The following is a 26,790-nucleotide window of genomic DNA, read 5'->3' as shown; positions in this document are numbered from 1 at the left end:
CCCCAGCGATGAGCGCTGATGCGCGCTCCCACTTCATCGCTGGCGGCCACCGTTCATCCACTGGTATTACCAGTAGATGAACGGCGGGTGAGCGGCTTTCCATAGCGTCCTGCTATGGAAAGCCGCTCAGCCCCGCTGACATCGCTGGGTAGAGGAGAAAAGCACTCAGTGTGTATGCATTGAGCGCTTTTCAGCCCAGCGATGTCAGCGATCAACGCTGTGCATACACGCTGGGTGAAAACGCCCAGTGTGTATGCACCTTAAGACTACATTTTATAAATGCAAAATCCATTATCTAAAATATATGCTCATTATGTATAGTAATAACTTAATGCAAACAAAACAAAAAACATGCAATGAAGTAAATTTAATATTTTTAGTTCTTAGAATTATTGGGCCGGATGTAATGACGCCCGAGTTCGGCGGCCATGCTGGATGCCAGTCGAACGCTGACATTTATTTTAAAGGGGCAATCACTTACAAGGCATGGCTTTGCACTGTAATTGATCGGCACTTTAAAAAAACGCATGAGTTTGGCCAGCATACCGCACGGCCGCCGAACTTGGGCGTCATTTCATCCGGCCCATTGTTTTCTCAGCAGTAATGCATACTTGGAAGTATTTGTACAAATTGCTTCTGCTTTGAACATTTAATTCATATATGAATATTTAGACACTTACATAAAGACTATACACTTTCGTAGCTTTTGTGTGAAAAAGTGCGTTGTTAATTTCTCTGACGTCCTAGTGGATGCTGGGAACTCCGTAAGGACCATGGGGAATAGACGGGCTCCGCAGGAGACTGGGCACTCTAAAAGAAAGATTAGGTACTATCTGGTGTGTACTGGCTCCTCCCTCTATGCCCCTCCTCCAGACCTCAGTTGGAATCTGTGCCCGGCCAGAGCTGGGTGCTCCTAGTGGGCTCTCCTGAGCTTGCTAGAAAGAAAGTATTTGTTAGGTTTTTTATTTTCAGTGAGATCTGCTGGCAACAGACTCACTGCTACGTGGGACTGAGGGGAGAGAAGCAAACCTACCTGCTTGCAGCTAGCTTGTGCTTCTTAGTCTACTGGACATCATTAGCTCCAGAGGGTTCGAACACAGGGCCTGACCTCAATCGTCCGTTCCCGGAGCCGCGCCGCCGTCCCCCTTGCAGAGCCAGAAGACAGAAGAGAAACAATGAAATCGGCGGCAGAAGACTCCTGTGTTCATTAAGGTAGCGCACAGCACCGCAGCTGTGCGCCATTGCTCCCACAGCACACCACACACTCCGGTCACTATAGGGTGCAGGGCGCTGGGGGGGGGGGGGCGCCCTGGGCAGCAATAAAAATACCTTTGGCATAAAAATACACATAATACAGTCTGTGACTGTATATGTGTAAAACCCCGCCATTTTTAGTCAGAAACAGGACAGAAGCCCGCCGCTGAGGGGGCGGGGCCTTCTTCCTCAGCACACCAGCGCCATTTTCTCTTCACAGCTCTGCTGGAAGGAAGCTCCCCAGGCTCTCCCCTGCAGTATCCTGGTACACAAAGGGTGAAAAGAGAGGGGGGGCACATAAATTTAGGCGCAAAAATTGTATATACAGCAGCTACTGGGTAAACACTGAGTTGTAGTGTAATCCCTGGGTTATATAGCGCTGGGGTGTGTGCTGGCATACTCTCTCTCTGTCTCTCCAAAGGGCCTTGTGGGGGAACTGTCTTCAAATAGAGCATCCCCTGTGTGTGTGGTATGTCGGTACGCGTGTGTCGACATGTCTGAGGTAAAAGGCTCCTCTAAGGAGGTGATAGAGCGGATATGTGTGTGAGAGGGTGTCTCCGTCGACAACGCCGACACCTGTTTGAATATGTGTAAGTGCTAAGGTGAATTTATTGCACAAATGGTTAGGGAACAGACAGGAAATCTACCCATGTCTGTCCCTATGTCACAGAGACCTTCAGAGTCTCACAATGCTCACTATCCAAAATAACAAACAATGGTATCGACACGGAGTTTAACTCCACTGTCGACTACGATAATGCAAAGTTACAGCCAAGATGGCTAGAAGGTATTCAATATATTATATTGAAATAAAAGATGATTTGCATATCACTGATGACTCATCTGTCCCTGACACGAGAGTACACATGTTTAAGGGGAAGAAAGCTGAGGTAAATTTCCCTCCTCTCATGAGGAAAAAGAGCGGGAATCTCCAGACAAGAGACGGCAGCTTCCCACAAGAGAATTCTCAGGCTGTATCCTTTCCCCACTAGTGCCAGGATGTGTTGAGAATCTTCCCCTAGGGTGTCCTGTTTGCACAGACGGTAGCACTTGCTATTCTCAGGGATCCTGCAGATAGCGTGCACATTCTAGTATACTACGTAGACCGGCGATTGTGTCGGCATGGGTTTATAGCGCTGTGGCAGCGTGGACAGGTACCTTATCAGCAGAGATTGAGACCCTAGTAAATATATTAAAGATGCTGTCTTAAGTGATAGATATATAGTAATAAAGCATGCCCAAGGAGACCTGAGTATACTGGGTCCTAGAGTCAAAGCTATGTCGATCTCTGCTTGACGTGTCCTGTAGAATATGCATTGGACAGATGATGCCGACTTAAGAGGCATATGGAAGGCTGAGGATTGTGTGGAGAAGGGTTCTCGGGCCTGGTCTCCACAGCTATAGCTGGTAATTCTGCTAGTTTGCCTTATATTCCTGCACAGCCTAAGAAAGCACGACATTATTAAATGCAGCCTTTCGAATAAAGAAACAAGAAAGTCTGAGGTGCGTCCTTTCTTGTCAGAGTCGGGATCAACACAGCTAGTTCCCAGGAACAGAAGTCCTCCCCGGCCCCTACAAAAATCCACCTATGCCGCTGGGGCTCCACAGGCAGAGCTAGGCCCGGTGGGGACACGCCTTCGTAAGTTCAGCCACAAGTGGGTTCACTCCCTGTTAGGTCCCTGGGCAATAGATATTGTGTCTCAGGGATACAAGCTGGACTGTGAGAAGATGCCCCCTCACCGACGGCCCTGCGGGCTTCCCCCCAAGAGGGGGAGCCAGTGTTAACTGCAATTCACAAATTGTATCTTTAACAGGTGGTGGTCAAGGGTCCCCTCCTTCAACAAGAGGGTGTTATTATTCGACCATGTTGTAATCCCGAAACCAGACGGTTCGGTCAGACCCATATTGAATTAAAAATCCCTGAACATATACCTGAGAAAGTTCAAGATGGAATCGCTATGAGCGGTCAGGGCAAGCCTAAAAAGAGGGAGACTTTATCGTGAATCGGGTCATAAGGGATGCATACCTTCATGTCCCCATTTATCCACCTCATTAGGTGTACCTCAGAATTGCTGTACGGGATTGTCATAACCAAGGTAATGGCGGATATGATTGTGCTCCTGCGGAAGCAAGGTGTCGCTATTATCACGTACTTGGACGATCTCCTCATACAAGCGAGATCAAGAGAGCAGTTGCTGAACAGCGTATCACTTTCTCTGGAAGTGTAACGGCAACACGGCTGGATTCTATGGGGGTATATGCAATTGCGGTCGAATTCCCGAAATTGTCGAATTTCGGGTCATTTTCGACCAAAAAAAAAAATCGCCTATGCAATTCAGTGCTTTCCGACCAAAAAACGGACTTTCAAAATTCGACTTTTTGAAATTCTAATTTTTGCAAATTCGACTTTTCTGCAATGATACAAGTGCTGCAATTCGACCAAAGCATATTCAATTCAAGTTTGGAAATTCGACAGCAGGGCTTTTAGACAGCAAATTCGTCATTTTCAATCCGCCACACTTTGGAGGGTGAAAACAAATAAAAAAAATTTAAACATGTTTTTTTTTGTGTTTTTTTGGGGGGGAATAGCAGATCTATTTATATTAGAAGGGATTAGGTACTTTTTTTTTTTTTTTGGAGGCACAAATATTATTTATATATTTTTTAAAATATTTTTTTTTTTTTTTTTTTAATGCTGGAACGGTAAAATCATAAAAAAAATGGCGTGGGGTCCCCCCTCCAAAGCATAACCAGCCTCGGGCTCTTCGAGCTGGTCCTGGTTCTAAAAATGCGGGGAAAAAATTGACAGGGGATCCCCCGTATTTTTAAAACCAGCACCGGGCTCTGCGCCTGGTGCTGGTGCCAAAAATACGGGGGACAAAAAGAGTAGGGGTCCCCCGTATTTTTAACACCAGCATCGGGCTCCACTAGCTGGACAGATAATGCCACAGCCGGGGGTCACTTTTATGCCGTGCCCTGCGGCCGTGGCATTAAATATCCAACTAGTCACCCCTGGCCGGGGTACCCTGGGGGAGTGGGGACCCCTTCAATCAAGGGGTCCCCCCCCCCCCAGCCACCCAAGGGCCAGGGGTGAAGCCCGAGGCTGTCCCCCCCCCCATCCAATGGGCTGCGGATGGGGGGGCTGATAGCCTTTTGTGATAATAAAAAGATATTGTTTTTTCCAGTAGTACTACAAGTCCCAGCAAGCCTCCCCCGCAAGCTGGTACTTGGAGAACCACAAGTACCAGCATGCGGGAGAAAAACGGGCCCGCTGGTACCTGTAGTACTACTGGGAAAAAAATACCCAAATAAAAACAGGACACACACACCGTCGACAGTAAAACTTTATTACACACTACCGACACACACATACTTACCTATGTTCACACGCCGACATCGGTCCTCTTCTCCATGTAGAATCCACGGATACCTGAAAAGAAAAGATCAATATACTCACCTCAGCCATGGTCCAGAGATACATCCACGTACTTGGCAAAAAAACAAACCGCAAATACCCGACCACCGGACTGAAAGGGGTCCCATGCTGACACATGGGACACCTTTCCACGAATGAGACCTGTCAGTGACAGCTGTCACAGACAGGTCTCTAAGCCAATCAGGAAGCGCAACTTCGTTGCGCTCACCTGATTGGCTGAGCGCTGTCTGTACTGTGACAGCGCATCGCACAGCTCCCTCCATTATATTCAATGGTGGGAACTTAGCGGCTAGCGGTAAGGTCACCCGCCGGTCAGCGGCTGACCGGCGGGTGACCCCACCGCTACCCGCAAAGTTCCCACCATTGAAAGTAATGGAGCGGCTTTGCGATGTGCTGTCACAGTACAGACAGCGCACAGCCAATCAGGTGAGCGCCACGGAAGTAGCGCTTCCTGATTGGCTGAAGGGACGTCAGTGACAGGAGTCACGTGATGTCCCGGCATTCGGGAGAAAGGGGTCTGATGTGAAAACATTGGACCCCTTTCATTAGTCCGCTGGATCGGTGTTCGTTTTTTTTTTTTGCCAAGTACGTGGATTATCTCTCTGGACCTGGATGTACCTCTGGACGCTGGAAGGTGAGTATAATTTTTTTACAGGTACCTCGGATCGTCGGAGACCGTGGCAGTCGGCGTGTCAACATAGGTAAGTATGTGTGTGTCGGCGTATGAAATAAAGTTTTACTATCAAGGTGTGTGTCTCCTGTTTTTATTTGGGTATTTTTTCCCCAGTAGTACTACAGGTACCAGCGGGCCCGTTTTTCTCCCGCATGCTGGTACTTGTGGTTCTCCAAGTACCAGCTTGCGGGGGAGGCTTGCTGGGACTTGTAGTACTACTGGAAAAAACAATATCTTTTTATTATCACAAAAGGCTATCAGCCCCCCCATCCGCAGCCCATTGGATGGGGGGGGACAGCCTCGGGCTTCACCCCTGGCCCTTGGGTGGCTGGGGGGGGGGACCCCTTGATTGAAGGGGTCCCCACTCCCCCAGGGTACCCCGGCCAGGGGTGACTAGTTGGATATTTAATGCCACGGCCGCAGGGCGCTGTATAAAAGTGACCCCCGGCTGTGGCATTATCTGTCCAGCTAGTGGAGCCCGATGCTGGTGTTAAAAATACGGGGGACCCCTACTCTTTTTGTCCCCCGTATTTTTGGCACCAGCACCAGGCGCAGAGCCCGGTGCTGGTTTTAAAAATACGGGGGATCCCTGCCCAATTTTTCCCCTGCATTTTTAGAACCAGGACCAGCTCGAAGAGCCCGAGGCTGGTTATGCTTTGGAGGGGGGACCCCACGCCATTTTTTTTCCGGGTTTTTCCCGTTTTTTCCCGTTTTTTAAAATCGCGGCAAAATCCGCCAAATCGGCCGATTTTCGCCCGCGACTCTGGCGAATCCGTTTTTCATTGAATATGGTGAATTCCGGAAGCCACCTTCCGGAATTCACCTGGCGAATTTGGTCGAATTAAAAAACGGCGAAAATTGCCGCGAATTCGACCGCAATTGCATATACCCCAATGGGGTATATGCAATTGCGGTCGAATTCGCGGCAATTTTCGCCGTTTTTTAATTCGACTCAATTCGACAGGTGAATCCCGGAAGGTGGCTTCCGGAATTCACCATATTCAATGAAAAACGGATTCGCCAGAGTCGCGGGCGAAAATCGGCCGATTTGGCGGATTTTGCCGCGATTTTAAAAAACGGTAAAAAAAACGTGAAAAACCCAAAAAAAAAATGGCGTGGGGTCCCCCCTCCAAAGCATAACCAGCCTCGGGCTCATCGAGCTGGTCCTGGTTCTAAAAATGCAGGGGAAAAATTGGCCAGGGATCCCCCGTATTTTTAAAACCAGCACCGGGCTCTGCGCCTGATGCTGGTGCCAAAAATACGGGGGACAAAAAGAGTAGGGGTCCCCCGTATTTTTAACACCAGCATCGGGCTCCACTAGCTGGACAGATAATGCCACAGCCGGGGGTCACTTTTATGCCGTGCCCTGCGGCCGTGGCATCAAATATCCAACTAGTCACCCCTGGCCGGGGTACCCTGGGGGAGTGGGGACCCCTTCAATCAAGGGGTCCCCCCCCCCCAGCCACCCAAGGGCCAGGGGTGAAGCCCGAGGCTGTCCCCCCCCATCCAATGGGCTGCGGATGGGGGGGCTGATAGCCTTTTGTGATAATAAAAAGATATTGTTTTTTCCAGTAGTACTACAAGTCCCAGCAAGCCTCCCCCGCAAGCTGGTACTTGGAGAACCACAAGTACCAGCATGCGGGAGTAAAACGGGCCCGCTGGTACCTATAGTACTACTGGGAAAAAAATACCCAAATAAAAACAGGACACAGACACCTTGACAGTAAAACTTTATTACACACTACCGACACACACATACTTACCTATGTTGACACGCCGACTGCCACGGTTTCCGACGATCCGAGGTACCTGTGAAAAAATTATACTCACCTTCCAGCGTCCAGAGGTACATCCAGGTCCAGAGAGATAATCCACGTACTTGGCAAAAAAAAAAAACGAACACCGATCCAGCGGACTAATGAAAGGGGTCCAATGCTTTCACGTTAGACCCCTTTCCCCGAATGCCGGGACATCACGTGACTCCTGTCACTGATGTCCCTTCAGCCAATCAGGAAGCGCTACTGCCGTGGCGCTCACCTGATTGGCTGAGCGCTGTCTGTACTGTGACAGCGCCTCGCAAAACCGCTCCATTACTTTCAATGGTGGGAACTTTGCGGGTAGCGGTGGGGTCACCCGCCGGTCAGCCGCTGACCGGCGGGTGACCTTACCGCTAGCCGCTAAGTTCCCACCATTGAATATAATGGAGGGAGCTGTGCGATGCGCTGTCACAGTACAGACAGCGCTCAGCCAATCAGGTGAGCGCAACGAAGTTGCGCTTCCTGATTGGCTTAGAGACCTGTCTGTGACAGCTGTCACTGACAGGTCTCATTCGTGGAAAGGTGTCCCATGTGTCAGCATGGGACCCCTTTCAGTCCGGTGGTCGGGTATTTGCGGTTTGTTTTTTTGCCAAGTACGTGGATGTATCTCTGGACCATGGCTGAGGTGAGTATATTGAACTTTTCTTTTCAGGTATCCGTGGATTCTACATGGAGAAGAGGACCGATGTCGGCGTGTGAACATAGGTAAGTATGTGTGTGTCGACGTATGAAATAAAGTTTTACTGTCGACGGTGTGTGTGTCCTGTTTTTATTTGGGTATTTTTTCCCCAGTAGTACTACAGGTACCAGCGGGCCCGTTTTTCTCCCGCATGCTGGTACTTGTGGTTCTCCAAGTACCAGCTTGCGGGGGAGGCTTGCTGGGACTTGTAGTACTACTGGAAAAAACAATATCTTTTTATTATCACAAAAGGCTATCAGCCCCCCCATCCGCAGCCCATTGGATGGGGGGGGGACAGCCTCGGGCTTCACCCCTGGCCCCTGGGTGGCTGGGGGGGGGGGGGACCCCTTGATTGAAGGGGTCCCCACTCCCCCAGGGTACCCCGGCCAGGGGTGACTAGTTGGATATTTAATGCCACGGCCGCAGGGCACGGCATAAAAGTGACCCCCGGCTGTGGCATTATCTGTCCAGCTAGTGGAGCCCGATGCTGGTGTTAAAAATACGGGGGACCCCTACTCTTTTTGTCCCCCGTATTTTTGGCACCAGCACCAGGCGCAGAGCCCGGTGCTGGTTTTAAAAATACGGGGGATCCCCTGTCAATTTTTCCCCCGCATTTTTAGAACCAGGACCAGCTCAATGAGCCCGAGGCTGGTTATGCTTTGGAGGGGGGACCCCACGCCATTTTTTTTTTAGATTTTACCGTTCCAGCATAAAAAATAAAATAAAAATAAAAAATAATATTTTAAAAAATATATAAATAATATTTGTGCCTCCCAAAAAAAAAAAAAAAAAGTACCTAATCCCTTCTAATATAAATAGATCTGCTATTCCCAAAAAAAAAAACACCAAAAAAAAACATGTTTAAAATTTTTTTATTTGTTTTCACCCTCCAAAGTGTGGCGGATTGAAAATGACGAATTTGCTGTCTAAAAGCCCTGCTGTCGAATTTCCAAACTTGAATTGAATATGCTTTGGTCGAATTGCAGCACTTGTATCATTGCAGAAAAGTCGAATTTGCAAAAATTCGAATTTCAAAAAGTCGAATTTTGAAAGTCCGTTTTTTGGTCGGAAAGCACTGAATTGCATAGGCGATTTTTTTTTTTGGTCGAAAATGACCCGAAATTCGACAATTTCGGGAATTCGACCGCAATTGCATATACCCCAATATATTCCAAAGTCGCAGTTGGTTCCTACAGCTCATCTGCCTCTCCTAGGCACGATCCTAGACACAGACCAGAAACGGGTTTATCTCCCGATAGAGAGAGCTCAGGAGCTCTGACACTGGTCAGGAATCTATTAAAACCAAAACAGGTGTCAGTGCATCACTGCACTCGAGTCCTGTGAAGGATGGTGGCATCATACGAGGCCATCCCCTTAGGCAGGTTCCATGCGAGGACCTTCCAATGGGACTTACTGGACAAGTGGTCCGGATCACATCTTCAGATGCATCGGTTAATCACCCTATCCCCCAGGGCCAGGGTGTCTCTCCTGTGGTGGCTGCAGAGTGCTCACCTTCTCGAGGGCCGCAGATTCGGCATTCAGGACTGGATCCTGGTGACCACGGATGCAAGCCTCCGAGGGTGGGGGGCAGTTACACAGGGAAGAAATTTCCAAGGTCTGTGGTCAAGTCAACAGACTTGCCTTCACATCAATATCCTGGAACTAAGGGCCATATACAACGCCCCAAGTCAAGCGGAGATCCTGCTTTGCGACCAACCGGTTCTGATCCAGTCAGACCGCAGGGGTTCGTGTAAACCGCCAAGGCGGCACAAAGAGCAGGGTGGCGAGGGTAGAAGCCACCAGAATTCTTCACTGGGTGGAGAATCAAGTAAGCGCACTGTCAGCAGTGTTCATTCCGGGAGTGGACAACTGGGAAGCAGACTTCCTCAGCAGGCACGACCTCCACCCGGGAAAGTGGGGACTTCATCAGGAAGTCTTCACGCAGTTTGCAAATTGATGGGAACTGCCTCAGGTGGACTAGATGGCGTCCCACCTCAATAAAAAAAAAAAAAAGGTTTTAAGCCGGGTCAAGGGACCCTCAGGTGATAGCTGTGGTCGCACTAGTAACACCGTGGGTGTTCCAGTCGGTCTATGTATTCCCTCCTCTTCCTCTCATACCCAATGGCTGAGAATTGTAATAAAAGGAGGAGTGAGAACAATATTCTTTGCTCCGAATGGGCCAAGAAGGACACGGTACCCGGAGCTGCAAGAAATGCTCTCAGAGGACTCAGGGCTTCTGCCTCTCAGACAGGACATGTTGCAACAGGGGCCCTGTCTGTTCCAAGACTTACCGCGGCTGCAGTTGACGGCATGGCGGTTGAACGCCGGATCATAGCGGAAAATGGCATTCCGGATGCAGTTATTCCTACGCTGATAAAGGCTAGGAAAGACGTGACAGCAAGACTTTTTCACTGTATATAGCGAAAATAGGTTGCTTGGTGTGAGGCCGGGAAGGCCCTACAGAGGAATTCCAGCGGGGTCGATTCCTGCACTTCCTACAGTCAGGAGTGACTATGGGCCTAAAATTAGGATCCATAAAGGTCAAGATTTCGACCCTATCCATTTTCTCTCAAAAAGAACTGGCTTCACTGCCTGAAGTTCAGACGTTGTTCCGGGGGTGCTGCATATTCAGCCTCCTTTTGTGCCACTGGTGGCACCTTGGGATCTTAACGTTGTGTTGGATTTCCTGAAATCCCACTGGTTTGAGCCACTTAAGACCGTGGAGCTAAAATATCTCACGTGGAAAGTGGTCATGCTATTGGCCTTAGCTTTGGCTAGGCGTGTGTCAGAATTGGCGGTTTTGTCATGTAAAAGCCCTTATCTGATCTTCCATATGGACAGGGCAGAATTGAGGACTCGTCCCCAATTTCTCCCTAGGGTGATATCATCGTTTCATTTGAACCAGCCTATTGTGGTGCCTGCTGCTACTAGGGACTTGGAGGATTCCAAGTTGCTGGACGTAGTCAGGGCTTTGAAAATCTATGTAGCCAGGACGGCTGGAGTCAGGAAAACTGACGCGCTGTTTATCTGCGTGCACCCAACAAACTGGGTGCTCCGGCTTCAAAGCAAACTATTGCGCGCTGGATCTGTAACACGATTCAGCAAGCTCATTCTGCGGCAGGGTTGCCCCATCCAAAATCGGTAAAAGCCCATTCCACAAGGAAGGTGGGCTCTTCTTGGGCGGCTGCCCGAGGTGTCTCGGCTTTACAGCTTTGCCGAGCTGCTACTTGGTCGGGTTCAAACACATTTGCTAAGTTCTACAAGTTTGATACCCTGGCTGAGGAGGACCTTGCCTTTGCTCATTCGGTGCTGCAGAGTCATCCCCACTCTCCCGCCCGTTTGGGAGCTTTGGTATAATCCCCATGGTCCTTATGGAGTTCCCAGCATCCACTAGGACGTCAGAGAAAATAAGAATTTACTCACCGGTAATTCTATTTCTCGTAGTCCGTAGTGGATGCTGGGCGCCCGTCCTAAGTGCGGACTCTCTGCAATACATGTATATAGTTATTGCTTAACTAAAGGGTTATTGTTATGAGCCATCTCTTACTGAGGCTCAGTTGTTGTTCATACTGTTAACTGGGTATGGTTATCACAAGTTGTGCAGTGTGGCTGGTATGAGTCTTACCCTGGATTCCAAATCCTTTCCTTGTTGTGTCAGCTCTTCCGGGCACAGTTTCCTTAACTGAGGTCTGGAGGAGGGGCATAGAGGGAGGAGCCAGTGCACACCAGATAGTACCTAATCTTTCTTTTAGAGTGCCCAGTCTCCTGCGGAGCCCGTCTATTCCCCATGGTCCTTACGGAGTTCCCAGCATCCACTACGGACTACGAGAAATAGAATTACCGGTGCGTAAATTCTTATTTTGCATAAGTTAAAGAGCTTTATGATATGTTGAAAGCAATGATTCTCTGTGTAGTGTGAATTTCCGATTATTAAAAAAAAACATTTAAATGCCAGCGTTAATATATGTACTGCGGACGCAAGGCAAATCTTATTACCATATACGTTAAAAGTGCGCTGAACGTCGCAACACTATGTCCCTTAAGAGAAAGCAAGCAGTCGCACACGTAAGCTGAGGTCTAACGCTCAGAGATACATATATATTTGATATTAAAAGGGGTATGCATACAAAATAACATATGTACAGTATATCATTAGGTATAACATGTATACATATGGTTACAGAGTTAGAATTACACAAGAAGCAATTACAGTTACAAAAGAATCAGTTACAGCCAATATACATACGCTTAGTTTCACTGGGATCAGGCAGCCAGTCATCAGGTAGAAGACTTCTGATAAGTGTGTGTGGGTGAATGAGAATGTGTGTGGGTGAATGAGAATGTGTGTGTGTGTGTGTGTGTGAGAGTGAATGAGAATGTATCAGAGAGCTGCCTGCTTCTGGGTCCCTATTCTTTATACAGTAAAATAATGGGTGTATACAACAGTGGGTTTCATCTTCTTCCTTTGGTCCAGAGGCTAGACCTCTTAAGAACTCGACGGCTCATAGGTCAGTGTGAGGGCTTTTGCCCTATTTTGCAAACATGTGTCTGCCCCCGGGGCCATGACTGTGAATCCAGTTTCCAGTCTCAGAAAGTCCTTTGTATTCATACATTTGGTCATAACTAATCGTTGCAATGTGCTACAATCTACCCATAGCTATAAAATTAATACACACATTCTCCTGATCATTTTGACACTAAGCATAATATATTTAACTTGTTCATTTCCAATAATACATATATATCTGATGTTACACTCTTATATAAATACATTATAATGTCTGGTGCTTGACATGTTTTGTCTATGTGTAATTTATGTGTTGTATGAAATATGTGTTGAATATATCTTTGTGGCTTGTCTGTGTGAATGCGTATGTTACTGTATATCCTGTGCAGGCTGTGTGTATGTGCACTAACAGAGACCTCTCTGTTTGGAGTTTGTAAGATGTGTGTATGTAATATTTTTGACTTCGACGGTAGATAGCATTGAATAAATTATTTTCTGCTAACTGCAGCTGTTAGGAATGTTTCCTGACATTTTGAGATGTTATGAGAATTGGTATTGCCATAAATAACTGTCTTGATATTTACTATTTCTTCTTCGTTTTCCTAAGCTGCTATCATTGATTTAAAATTCTACATGGCGTTATTGAACACCATGGCAACCACAGTCGCGTGGCACAGGGAGCAGTCAGTTTTTGGAATGCTCCTATGAGCTCAGTCTGCACTGTTACATTCTACCCCTCCCTCTATCATATAACCTGCTAAGAACCATGGACTAGATGTAAGAAACAGCATTATGGGGGAGAAGTGGTATCAGCACTGATACCTCTTCTCCCCCATGTATTACTGCGGCAGTGTGTACTCAATGACACGGGAGCTATGAACCCCTGTAAATATCCGTGCTATCTACAAGATAGGGCAATTCTACTGACCGCTCTGATACCTGCAGCTAATGATTTAGACAGCTGCAGGTGTTGTTGCCCATTCACAAACTGCTTGCCCTGGCTGCTGCGACTGCGGGGTAGAGATGCAACTCGTTAGCACTAGGCTGATGCGCTGTGTACTCTAGCAGGGATCGCCGGAGGGGGAGTTTTCACTTGACCGCTTCGGCAGACAAAATGTTAATACAGCTTGTCGGTGTAGCTTCCTGCTTCGACTCTGTAATGAGGTGAAGCAGGAAGTGCTGGATCGTGCTGCTATAATACACCTCCCTCCATGTGAGCCTGTGTCTATGTAGCAGACTTGCTGTATCCAGCAGCCATACTTGTTTTGGAGGGAGATAATGATTTGTAAGATAATGATTTGTAAGAGTTTAGCAAAGAAAAATGATTCAAATGCATACTTCCAAGGTCTTAAATTGCTATTGAACCCCTTCAACACTGTGCTGGGCCCATTGTGGCACTTTTTGAGCTGGCCACATTCCAACATAAATATTAATACATATATTTAAACAATAGCTACACCATTACACTTACTCCTTCTAACACGGCAAATGAAGTCTATCAAAATGGTCTGTGTTTTTTATTAATATTGAGAAAATTAATAAAATGCAAATTTACTCATCAATAATATAAAAACCACCTACTTAATATTGTGCAAGTCCCCTTCGTGACACTTATGCTGCTTTCACATCGCAAAACCTGCTTTTGAAATGGTTCTTTAAACGGTTCTTAAAACGGGTCTGAGCAGTTAAACCCCCTTCACATCGCATGTTGTAACCAGTATATTACCATTTCATTACCGTTTTGGTACCTTTCACACTGAACCCGTTTCATCCATACAAACAGTGGTTGTCATTTTAAATGTTTATTTCCTGCTTCTGCCTGGTGACATCACACATGGAGACAGCCTATCACCTTCTGGGGCTTGCAAATACCGTTTCAGACCCTTTCACACTGCACAATAAAACTGGTCTGAAACGGGTAGGACCCTGCTTTTTTACCGTTTCAAAATACCGGTATTTTGAAAAAGGTAAATTGAAGGTGACCCTTTCACATTGCAGCTCGAACCGTTTTGGAAGCCTTAAAAATCGGCAATTTACCGGGTTCAAGCTGCGGTGTGAAAGGGGTATTAAACAGCTCTGACCTGTTAAGGCATGGGACTACACAAGACTTCTGAAGCTGTCCTGTGGTACAGTATCTGCCACCAAAACATTAGCAGCAGAAACTTTAAGTTCTGTAAGTTGTGAGGTGTGTCCTCCGTGGTTTGGACTTGTTTTTCCAGCCCATCCCACATATGCTCGATCAGATTGAGATCTGGGGACTTTACAGGCCAAGTCAACACCTTGAACTCTTAGCCATGTTGAGCTTGGTCTGGAATAATGTTTAGGTACTGTAGATGGTACTTGTCAAAGTAACATCCACATCACAGGCTCTGGAATGGGGTTGGGGGTGATGGCAAGGGGGCAGCTTGCCCTCCCCCTTTCCCAAATATTTGAGAATCACCAGTCAAAGTACTGGGTTGCGGGGTGCAGTGTGGCCGTCATATACTGTACAGTTAATATATAACTAACTGCTTAACCTCCTCTCCTCCCTCCCCACAACCCTTCTCTGCTGCCTCCAGGGCCCTGCTCCCCTCGCATCCAACTCCAACCCCTACACTGTGTGGCTAGTTACCGTGGGCTGGCTTCTCCTCTGGGATCATCCCTGTGCCCTTCTCACTTTCCACTTCTTATGTTCCTCACCTCTTCCCCCTAAACTCCCCTTTGTTCATCCACCTAATTCCCTCGCAGCACCCAATAACTTCCCCTCAATTCCAACTGGGTTCAGCTGAAAATGTATCCTGTAAAATCTCATTACCTTCCATGCACTGCCTCAGTCAGGGTGTGAGCTATGAGTGGATCCTGTCTCTTCGTCTTCTACATAAAGTCACTCACAAGTTATGTTTTGGGGCATATTTATTATACACATTTTGTGGGAAATCACCTGAAAAATCAAAATACCCTTCAAATGTAAGTATCCCCTGAAAGTATTATATAGCTCCTGCAGCAGATATCAAATACATCTGCTGTGCTTTCCCTGTTTCCCATTGCAATAGTGATGGCGTTAACCATTGTAATCTATGGACTACATATGGCACAATTTATCAGGAGAGGGATTGTCCGGATCCCTCCCCTGGTATCAGCCACTGGTACATGCGCTGTCTAATGATCGCACATGTACAGTAGGTCTGCAACATAAAGTAAAGTGATTTCTGATGTGCTCACTTTAGTTTACACATTGCTGGAATAGGCCCCTATCGGAGCCAGGGAAGTGCAGTGAGGTAAATGGCTCAGGAGGCACTGGCTTGTACCAGAGCCAGATTTACACACAATATATGAGCCAAAGGGTTCATGCAGGCATTATACACAGGTGCAGCAGTATATGCTGCTGGTTATTTGGTGAGTTTTGATCTGAGATGTGCAGAAAAGATAGGCAGGGGAAGCCTGCCATAGACTTTTTTTACTCCAGAGTTTTGACTATAAAAATGATTAGAATAATACAAAGAAGATATTTCAAACAATGGGGCAAATGTATTAACCTAGCGACGGCATAAGAAAGTGATAAAGCAGTGATAAGTGCAAGGCTCCAATATGTAAATTAACAGTTAGAAGTTGATTAGCTGGTGCATTTATCACCTTGCACTTATCACTGGTCTATCACTTCCTTATGCTGTCTCTAGGCTTACTACATCTGCCCCACAGTCTTTGTATTTTTCATATACTTTAAATAGTCAAAACTCAGGAATATACGTTAGTATTGCAGGAAAGGGTCTGTCTCACCTCACCGGACGTCACTGATCGGAGCACCTGTACTTGGATGTGATTTTTTTAATACATCTGGATGGAAATTAATTTCTAATTGCCTGAATTAGGACAATAAGAAAATCTATTTATCAAATTTAACCCTCAATAAACACTAAATGGGCTCCTCAATGTTATATTTTTCTTCTAATACACTATTATCTGCATTCCCCATAGTAAAATCTATGCTGTCTTTTACATAAATGTGTGTATACATACATAGGTAGACAGGTAAATTTAACTTACTTCGAGGGGGGCGACATTCAGCGATCTAGGGGCGCCAAAATGAAAATATATCTTGACATTAAAATCTGCACTTGAAAATGATAACGCATTTTTTTCTTTTTGCTAGTATCCACTATCTTAAATTAAATTCTTAGAAAGTGTAGTAATAATAATGCAGCCTAACACTGCATAGTGTTTTGAAAAGTACGAAACCTGCAGCAGTAAAGGTCCGTACACACGGAGCGATTTTGACTGAGCAATTTTGACTGAGCGATTTACCTTTGAACTGGCAGTAGACGAGTTTGACTATCTGTACCAGTGATTTTGGCTATGGGTGATTTTGGCTATCTCATTAAATCTTTCCAGCTACATAGTCGAAATTTCCTTGCCTACACAGTCTACTTTTCCTAGCGATAGTGACCTGGCGGGGACGCGCATCGTTATTGCTCGCTGTGTACACATGGAGCGATATGCACTAACTTTCTTAGTGATTTTTACTATATAGTAAAAATCACTGAGCCATATCGCTCTGTGTGTGCATGCCTTAAAAAGAAAAGAAAAAAAAGTCAGTATTGTATATACATAAGAAGAGGGAGATGCAGACATTAGAACATCCCTTTCCCCAAAGTTACCATACTGATGGTGGCCAAGTGAAAGCCCCCGATACATTTTTTCCTTTGGCGGCCATCGATGATCGGTGTACTGTCAGGCAGAGGCATAACTAGGGTAGGGCACGTGGCCCTGGGCGCCTTGGTTGGCAGGCCCAGCAGAGGGGGGCGCCGTCGGCGGCCAGGGCATCATGCCCCACTCGCCCCCTTCACGCCGCAATGTGAGGGGAGGAGAGCGCAGCTTCTCTCCCTCCCCTCACCGCCGCTGCCAGCAGCGCTGCGTGTGTCCGGTCTCCGGCGGCGTTAGCCAATCAGAGCTTGCGGACCAGCTCCTGATAGGCTGCCGGTCCGCGAGCTCTGATTGGCTAGCGAACCGGTGCCACATAGCCGCCGCCAGAGACCTGGAGCGGTGAGGGACAGGAGAGGCGCTGCGCTCTCCTCCCCTCACATAGCACAGCCACAAGGATGCCGTGAGTGACCGGGGGTGGGGCATGTAACTGGCACTGTGGGGCAATGTATCTGGCACTGTGGGGCAATGTAACTGGCACTGTGGGGCAATGTAACTGGCACTGTGGGGCAATGTAACTGGCACTGTGGGGCATGTATCTGGCACTGTGGGGCATTGTAACTGGCACTGTGGGGCCATGCCCATTTTTTCGGCGCGCGCACATACTTCTTTTGGTGTGTTTATTTGGGGGGGGGGGGGGGGGGACTATTCATCTTGCCCTGGGCTCCGAAAACCCTAGTTACGCCTCTGCGGTCAGGGATTTAAGGATATTCTTAATTTATCCCGGATTTGCCGAGGCTGACAGATTTTGGTCTGGATCGGGGATTTAAGATTTTAAAACGTGTTTATTATTCCCAATTCCCTGACCCGGTCGTTAAGGGATCGGGAAATTGCAGCATTATATTGGTAATGTATGGGGGCCTTAAGTTCAATTCTTACTTGCAGTGCAGAGGTCAAGTGTACATGCTGAGGATGAGTCAGACTCATCCTTAGCACTAAAGTGGTTAAAGAAATCCTATGCAATATTGTTACTTAAAGTCTAAATCTGGAACATTTTTTTGTAACTTATTCCCAACTGTGAGAGAAACTATTCTTCAGCTGGTCTTAAATTTTCAAACATGGAGCATGCATTTGTAGTGTCGGGTTTTTGATGAATGTTTTGTATAATGTGTGTCTGTACACGTGGTTGGGAATAGTGATTGTAAATTCCACTGCAATATGTGTGTGACATATAAATAAGTGTTAATAAATAGTAAGTTCAGTGTATTCTGTTCTCATTTATTTTGTTTCCTGTAAAAGTTTCTTTAGCATTTGAAGAACAATGGACCCATTTACAGTTGAATGTATGTTGCTTCTTGTGGTATAAATATAGGGATCCGGTCTGAAGATCGACAGTGTCTAGGTCGACAATGTTTAGGTCGACCACTATAGGTCGACAGTCACTAGGTCGACATGGATGGAAGGTCGACAGGGTTTCTAGGTCGACAGGTCTAAAGGTCGACATGAGTTTTTCACATTTTTTTTTTTTATTTTGGATTTTTTCATACTTAACGATCCACGTGGACTACGATTGGAACGGTAAAGTGTGCTGAGTGAAGCGAAGGCACCATGCCCGAAGCATGGCGAGCGAACGCGGTGCACTAATTTGGGATCCCGGTCACTCTACGAAGAAAACGAAAAAAAAAAAAAATCCTCATGTCGACCTTTAGACCTGTCGACCTAGCACATGTCGACCTAGAAACCCTGTCGACCTTCCATCCATGTCGACCTAGTGACTGTCGACCTATAGTGGTCGACCTAAACATTGTCGACCTAGACACTGTCGATAAAACGAACCACACCCATAAATATATGCATTTCCATACCACCTCTACATACTAAATGCTTCATATCTAGATTATTTTTGCAGCCCATTAAATCGGGAAAGGGTGGACCATGGTCAGGCAAGTAATGGCATGCATACAGGCAGTGCGTATAGTGTAATGGTTAGCATTACTGCTTCATTGCACTGAGGTCATGGGTTCAATTCCCACCATGGCCCTAACTGTGTGTAGTTTGTATATTCTCCCCGTACTTGTGTGGGTTTCCTCCGGGTACGCCGGTTTCCTCCCACAATCCAAAAATATACTGTTAGGTTAATTGGCTCCTGACAAAATGAACCCTATAGTGTACTTGTGCATGTGGTAGGGAATATAGATTGTAAGCTCCACTGAGGCAGGGACTGATGTGAATGGGCAAAATATTCTCTGTAAAGCGCTGCGGAATATGTGTGCGCTATATAAATAACTGGTAATAAATAAATGTAAGTGTAGTTCATTCCTGTGAATATAACATAATGAGACTTGGACACATCCCCAGATAGCTTCTGTGGTGACTTTTAATGGTCCTGAAAGTTATCTAGCAGTATCTAGCTATTTGCTCTTCTGCTTCTTGTGTGTTGACCCCTCCGGCTAATAGTACTACAGTCATTATCATGGTGGCTATAGCATATCAAGTCATGGCTATATGTCTGATTACTTACTTGTAATTTTGTCTGAACTATTACAGCAAAGAGGATTCCCATTGGATTATGAAGCAGTAAATGATAGATATGAGGATGTTTTGTACTTTTTGTGAAAATAATACGTTTGCATTTAGGCCTACTACTAAAGCTGTAACACCACTGTACTGCACTATACTATCGTCTGCTGTACATCTAGGGTGAAAATGCACCCAGTGCTAAGTGACTCCCACACTCATCAGATAGTCTGCAGTGCTATTGTGTTACTATTTATCTCTTAAGTGTAAGTGTAGGTTACCAGCCTGCCCACCAACACCCTAATTGTCTTGTAAATATTTGTAGATCCATATTTATTATGCTTCAGAATGAATTAATTTTTTGCTTTAAATCTGCTGGTAGGTTTAGACTGAGAAGTAAAAAAGAGGAGCAGAAACTAGAAGGTGACCTTCGGAGAAGCCAGAGAGCATGCCTGCAGCTAGATGAGCAGAAGGTAAGCTAATGACTGCAGTAATGTCAATTGCTTTTCTCAAAATCCACATGACAGAAGTGTGTGCATGAATCTTCAGAGATACATCACTTAACTTTAGCGCTGTTGTAGATGGCTCCAAGTTCCCAGATAATCTTCCTTTTCCAAAGACTGCATCAGTGCTCTGCCTTCAGTTGTTTGTAGTTTACACCACTGATGCTAAGGTTACCAAATTTATACATTAATTTAGTATTATTATTTTTATTAATGTATGGCTGGAGACATTCTGTGTAAGGGTACAATATAGTAAGTAATACGAGAGCGCAAATACAATTGACATAAAATATTAATTTAATTCAGAAAAACAACAATAATTTTAAAACATATACCATTAGTTTGCTTAGCACACCCTTCTAAGAGAATACAGTGCATCTGGAAAGTATTCACAGTGCTTCACGTTTTCCACATTTTGTTATGTTATAGCCTTATTCCAAAATGAAATAAATTCATTTTCTCTTACGTCCTAGAGGATGCTGGGGTCCATATTAGTACCATGGGGTATAGACTGGTCCACCAGGATCCATTGGCACTTTAAGAGTTTAACAGTGTGGGCTGGCTCCTCCCTCTATGACCCTCCTACCAGACTCAGTTTAGAAAATGTGCCTGGAGGAGCCGTTCACAGCTAGGGGAGCTCTACAGAGCTTTCCTGGTAAAAGTTTATCTTAGAGTTTATTTTTTTACAGGAGGCTGCTGGCAACAGCCTGCCTGCAACGAGGGACTGAGGGGGGGAGCAGTGTCCACCCTGCGGGGTCTGAGCCACTGTATCCGCTGACTGGACATTGAGCTCCAGAGGGGACAAATAGCGCCCTGCCACAGAGGAAAGCTCACCCCGGCAGCCAGCCGCCACCCTCTTGCAGAGCTGAAGTGCGACAAGTAAGTCACTGTCCCCCCTTACAAGCGGGGGGGTCAGTGTGAAGAGGGCGGCTTTAAGGGTAGGAGCGTGGTATTAACCGCGCTTCGGGACGGTTCAGCTGTACTGCGGTGCGGCGCTGTGAGGGGCGCCCTGAGCCAGCACCTGACCCTACACTGACCAAATCCAGCCTGTCGGGGTCTGCGGATCTCAGCCAGCAAAGAAATCCTCAGGCCAGTATAATCTCACAGATCGGGAAGACTGCGCCATTAAGGGGGCGGAGCTTCTCAGAGCGGACCCAGCAGCGTTCAGCGCCATTTTCCTGCCTGCAGCTCACTGCCAGTGGAAGAACAGGTCCCTCCAGCGCACCTCCGGCTGTCTGTATGGTACCAGTTGTAGAAGGGAGGGGAGGCTGTGTAAAGACTGTCACCTATTAAGGGACACAGTCAGCGCTGGTTAGGGTCTCCCTATACCTATAATAGTGCTGTGTGTGGGTTGGCTCCAATCTCTGTGTCTCTCTGCCATTTTTTTTTTTGGGGGGGGGGGGGGGGGGGGAAACTCTGTCTACCCAGTACCCTGTGTGTTTGTGGGGTGATTCGTGTGTATGTGCAAACATGTCTAGGGACACGGTTTCATATGCTGCAGAGGATTTATCTTCCCAGGAAGACTCCATACCATGTAATCAGGATTGCACTGTTGTAGCGCAGATCCCAGCTAGAGAGCCGGAATGGTTAGTCTCTCTGAGGGGGACTGTTTCTCAGATTTCTGATAGGGTTGCTAGGACTGAGCATACCACTCAAGTTCTGCAATCCTCTATGGTTGTATGGTCTGATACTGCTTCCTCGGGGTCCCCTGCGGTATATTCTCACAAACGTGTACTTGCCAAACTTATGCAGGATGACACGGACACCGATTCTGACACTGCAGACGGTGATGGGGATGAGTTGAGGGGGACAGCTTCACTTGCTAGGGGGTGCAGTTGATGATTGAGGCTGTAAGGGATGTGTTACACATTACTGACACAGCTCCTGAGCAGGTAGAGGAGGCCTTTTTCACAGACAATAAAAAGCCCCCCCTCACCTTCCCGGCATCCAAAGAATTAAATGCTATCTTTGAAAAAGCCTGGGAAAATCCAGAGAAGAAACTGCAGATCCCTAAGAGGGACTTGGTTGCTTTTCCCTTTCCAGAGGAAGATAGGAAAAAATGGGAGTCCCCGCCGCTAGTCGACGCCTCCGTCTCTAGGCTGTCCAAACAGGTGGTGCTGCCAGTCCTGAGATCTACCGCGTTGAAGGACCCGGCGGATCGCAAGGTGGATGCTACGCTAAAATCCATTTACACGGCTTCAGGGGCTATATTGCGGCCTACTATAGCCTGTGCTTGGATTACAAAAGCTATTGCCAGGTGGTCAGTCACTCTGCAGGAGGAATCGACTACGCTGAATAGAGGTGACATTGATTTATTCTTACGTAATATTCAGGATTCTGCAGGGTTCCTGGTAGATTCCATGAAGGACCTGGGTTCCATGGCTGCGGGGATCTCCTCCATGTCCGTCTCGGCTCGCAGGGGTCTCTGGCTGCGCCAATGGTCGGCAGACGCGGAATCCAGGAAGAGTGTAGAGGGCCTACCATATACAGGTCAGGCTCTCTTTGGGGAGGCGCTGGATGCGTGGATTGCCACAGCTACTGCAGGTAAGTCTCCTTTCTCTAACGTCCTAAGTGGATGCTGGGGACTCCGTAAGGGCCATGGGGAATAGCGGCTCTGCAGGAGACTGGGCACAAAAGTAAAGCTTTAGAACTACCTGGTGTGCACTGGCTCCTCCCCCTATGACCCTCCTCCAAGCCTCAGTTAGATTTTTGTGCCCGAACGAGAAGGGTGCACACTGGGTGGCTCTCCTGAGCTGCTTAGTGAAAAGTTTAGTTTTAGGTTTTTTATTTTCAGTGAGACCTGCTGGCAACAGGCTCACTGCATCGAGGGACTAAGGGGAGAAGAAGTGAACTCACCTGCGTGCAGAGTGGATTGGGCTTCTTAGGCTACTGGACATTAGCTCCAGAGGGACGATCACAGGCCCAGCCATGGATGGGTCCCAGAGCCGCGCCGCCGGCCCCCTTACAGAGCCATAAGACAGAAGAGGTCCGGAAAATCGGCGGCAGAAGACGTCCTGTCTTCAACAAGGTAGCGCACAGCACTGCAGCTGTGCGCCATTGCTCTCAGCACACTTCACACTCCGGTCACTGAGGGTGCAGGGCGCTGGGGGGGGGCGCCCTGAGACGCAATAAAAACACCTTGGATGGCAAAAAAAAATGCATCACATATAGCTCCTGGGCTATATGGATGAATTTAACCCCTGCCAGAATACATAGAAAAACGGGAGATAAGGCCGCCGATAAGGGTTCGGAGCCTATCTCCTCAGCACACTGGCGCCATTTTCCCTCACAGCTCCGTTGGAGGGAAGCTCCCTGGCTCTCCCCTGCAGTCACTACACTACAGAAAGGGTTAAAAAAGAGAGGGGGGGGGGGGGGGGGGCACTAATTACGCGCAGTATTAAAGATACAGCAGCTATAAGGGGAAAAACACTTATATATGGTTATCCCTGTATATATATATAGCGCTCTGGTGTGTGCTGGCAAACTCTCCCTCTGTCTCCCCAAAGGGCTAGTGGGGTCCTGTCCTCTATCAGAGCATTCCCTGTGTGTGTGCTGTATGTCGGTACGTTTGTGTCGACATGTATGAGGAGAAAAATGATGTGGAGACGGAGCAGATTGCCTGTAATAGTGATGTCACCCCCTAGGGGGTCGACACCTGAGTGGATGAACTGTTGGAAGGAATTACGTAACAGTGTCAGCTCTGTATAAAAGACAGTGGTTGGCATGAGACAGCCGGCTACTCAGCTTGTGCCTGTCCAGACGTCTCATAGGCCGTCAGGGGCTCTAAAGCGCCCGTTACCTCAGATGGCAGATATAGACGCCGACACGGATACTGACTCCAGTGTCGACGGTGAAGAGACAAATGTGACTTCCAGTAGGGCCACACGTTACATGATTGAGGCAATGAAAAATGAAAAATGTTTTACACATTTCTGATAATACGAGTACCACCAAAAAGGGGTATTATGTTCGGTGAGGAAAAACTACCTGTAGTTTTCCTGAATCTGAGAAATTAAATGAGGTGTGTGATGATGCGTGGTTTTCCCCCGATAACAACTGATAATTTCTAAAATGTTATTGGCATTATATCCTTTCCCGCCAGAGGTTAGGGTGCGTTGGGAAACACCCCCTAGGGTGGATAAAGCGCTCACACGCTTGTAAGAACAAGGGCTCTACCCTCTCCTGAGATGGCCGCCCTTAAGGATCCTGCTGATAGAAAGCAGGAGGGCATCCTAAAAGGTATTTACACACATACTGGTGTTATACTGCGACCAGCAATCGCCTCAGCCTGGATGTGCAGTGCTGGGTTGGCGTGGTCGGATTCCCTGACTGAAAATATTGATACCCTAGATAGGGACAGTATATTATTGCCTATAGAGCATTTAAAAGATGCATTTCTATATATGCGTGATGCACAGCGGAATATTTGCCGACTGGCATCAAGTCTAAGTGCGTTGTCCATTTCTACCAGTAGAGGGTTATGGACACGACAGTGGTCAAGTGATGCGGATTCCAAACGGCATTTGGAAGTATTGCCTTATTAAGGGGAGGAGTTATTTGGGGTCGGTCTTTCAGACCTGGTGGCCACGGCAACAGCTGGGAAATCCACGTTTGTACCCCAGGTCGCCTCTCAACATGAGAAGACGCCGTATTATCAGGCGCAGTCTTTTCGTGGGCAAGCGGGCAAAAGGTTCCTCATTTCTGCCCCGTGACAGAGGGAGAGGAAAAAGGCTGCAGAAATCAGCCAGTTCCCAGGAACAGAAACCCTCTCCCGCCTCTGCCAAGCCCTCAGTATGACGCTGGGGCTTTACAAGCAGAATCAGGCATGGTGGGGGTCCCGTCTCAATGAATTTCAGCGCGCAGTGGGCTCACTCGCAAGTAGACCCCTGGATCCTTCAGGTGATATCTCAGGGGTACAAATTGGAATTCGAGACGTCTCCCCCTCGCCGTTTCCTAAAGTCGGCTTTACCGATGTCTCCTTCTGACAGGGAGACAGTTTTGGAAGCCATTCACAAGCTGTATTCCCAGCAGGTGATAATCAAGGTACCCCTCCTGCAACAGGGAACGGGGTATTATTCCACACTGTTGTGGTACCGAAGCCGGACGGCTCGGTGAGACCGATTCTAAATCTAAAATCTTTGAACACTTACATACAGAGGTTCAAATTCAAGATTGAGTCACTCAGAGCAGTGATTGCGAACCTGGAAGAAGAGGACTACATGATGTCTCGGGACATCAAGGATGCTTACCTTCATGTCCCAATTTACCCTTCTCACCAAGGGTACCTCAGGTTTATGGTACAGAACTGTCACTATCAGTTTCAGACGCTGCCGTATGGATGGTCCACGGCACCCCGGGTCTTTACCAAGGTAATGGCCGAAATGATGATACTCCTTCGAAGGAAGGGAATTTTAGTTATCCCTTACTTGGACGATTCCCTGATAAGGGTAAGATCCAGGGAACAGTTGGAGGTCGGTGTAGCACTATCTCAGGTTGTGTTGCGGCAGCACGATTGGATTCTCAATATTCCAAAATCGCAGCTGATTCCGACGACTCGTCTTCTGTTCTTAGGGATGATCCTGGACACAGTTCAGAAAAAGGTGTTTCTCCCGGAGGAGAAAGTCAGGGAGTTATCCGAGCTAGTCGGGAACCTCCTATAACCGAGCCAAGTCTCAGTACATCAATGAGATGGTTCTGGGAAAAATGGTGGCTTCCTATGAAGCAATCCCATGCGGCAGATTCCACGCAAGAACTTTCCAGTGGGACCTGCTGGACAAATGGTCTGGGTCGCATCTTCAGATGCATCAGCGGATAACCCTGTCACCAAGCACAAGGGTGTCTCTCCTGTGGTGGTTGCAGAGTGCTCATCTTCTAGAGGGCCGCACATTCAGGACTGGGTCCTGGTGACCACGGATGCCAGCCTGCGAGGCTGGGGAGCAGTCACACAGGGAAGGAATTTCCAGAGCTTATGGTCAAGCCTTGAGACATCACTTCACATAAATATCCTGAAGCTAAGGGCCATTTACAATGCTCTAAGCTCAGCAAGACCTCTGCTTCAAGGTCACCCGGAGTTGATCCATTCGGACAACATCACGGCAGTCACCCACGTAAACAGACAGGGTGACACAAGAAGCAGAAGGGCAATGGCAGAAGCTACAAGGATTCTTCGCTGGGCGGAAAATCATGTGATAGCACTGTCAGCAGTATTCATTCCGGGAGTGGACAACTGGGAAGCAGACTTCCTCAGCAGACACGACCTCCACCCGGGAGAGTGGGGACTTCACCCAGAAGTCTTCCACATGTTTATAAAACTCGACAAGTATTGCGCCAGGTCAAGGGACCCTCAGGCAATAGCTGTAGACGCTCTGGTAACACAGTGGGTGTACCAGTCAGTGTATGTGTTCCCTCCTCTGCCTCTCATAACCAAGGTACTGAGAATTATAAGATGGAGAGGAGTAAGCACTATATTCGTGGCTCCGGATTGGCCAAGAAGGACTTGGTAACCGGAACTTCAAGAGATGCTCACGGAGGATCCGTGGCCTCTACCTCTAAGAAGGGACCTGCTCCAGCAAGGACCCTGTCTGTTCCAAGACTTACCGCGGCTGCGTTTAACGGCAGGGCGGTTGAACGCCGGATCCTGAAGGAAAAAGGCATTCCGGATGAAGTCATCCCTATCCTGATCAAAGCCAGGAAAGATATAACCGCAAAACATTATCACCGCATTTGGCGAAAATATGTTGCGTGGTGCGAGGCCAGTAAGGCCCCGACGGAGGAATTTTCAACTAGG

The 26,790-nt window shown here is 47.5% G+C and overlaps 1 protein-coding gene across 2 annotated transcripts in view; it reads left to right on the top strand.

The window, feature by feature from the left end:
- The window catches only part of GPATCH11 (G-patch domain containing 11), a 253,848-nt gene that overhangs the window by 182,248 nt on the left and 44,810 nt on the right, over window positions 1–26,790 (top strand). For both annotated transcript variants that reach the window (XM_063917973.1, XM_063917974.1), the window contains exon 5: window positions 19,883–19,973. In XM_063917973.1, coding sequence (XP_063774043.1) covers window positions 19,883–19,973 — 91 coding nt within the window. The remainder of the gene's footprint in view (window positions 1–19,882; window positions 19,974–26,790) is intronic.

The sequence above is a fragment of the Pseudophryne corroboree genome, chromosome 4 (genome assembly GCF_028390025.1).
Source record: "Pseudophryne corroboree isolate aPseCor3 chromosome 4, aPseCor3.hap2, whole genome shotgun sequence".
Classification (NCBI taxonomy): domain Eukaryota; kingdom Metazoa; phylum Chordata; class Amphibia; order Anura; family Myobatrachidae; genus Pseudophryne; species Pseudophryne corroboree.
Note: the sequence above shows the minus strand (reverse complement) of the source record. Positions and strands in the feature narration are given on the sequence as shown.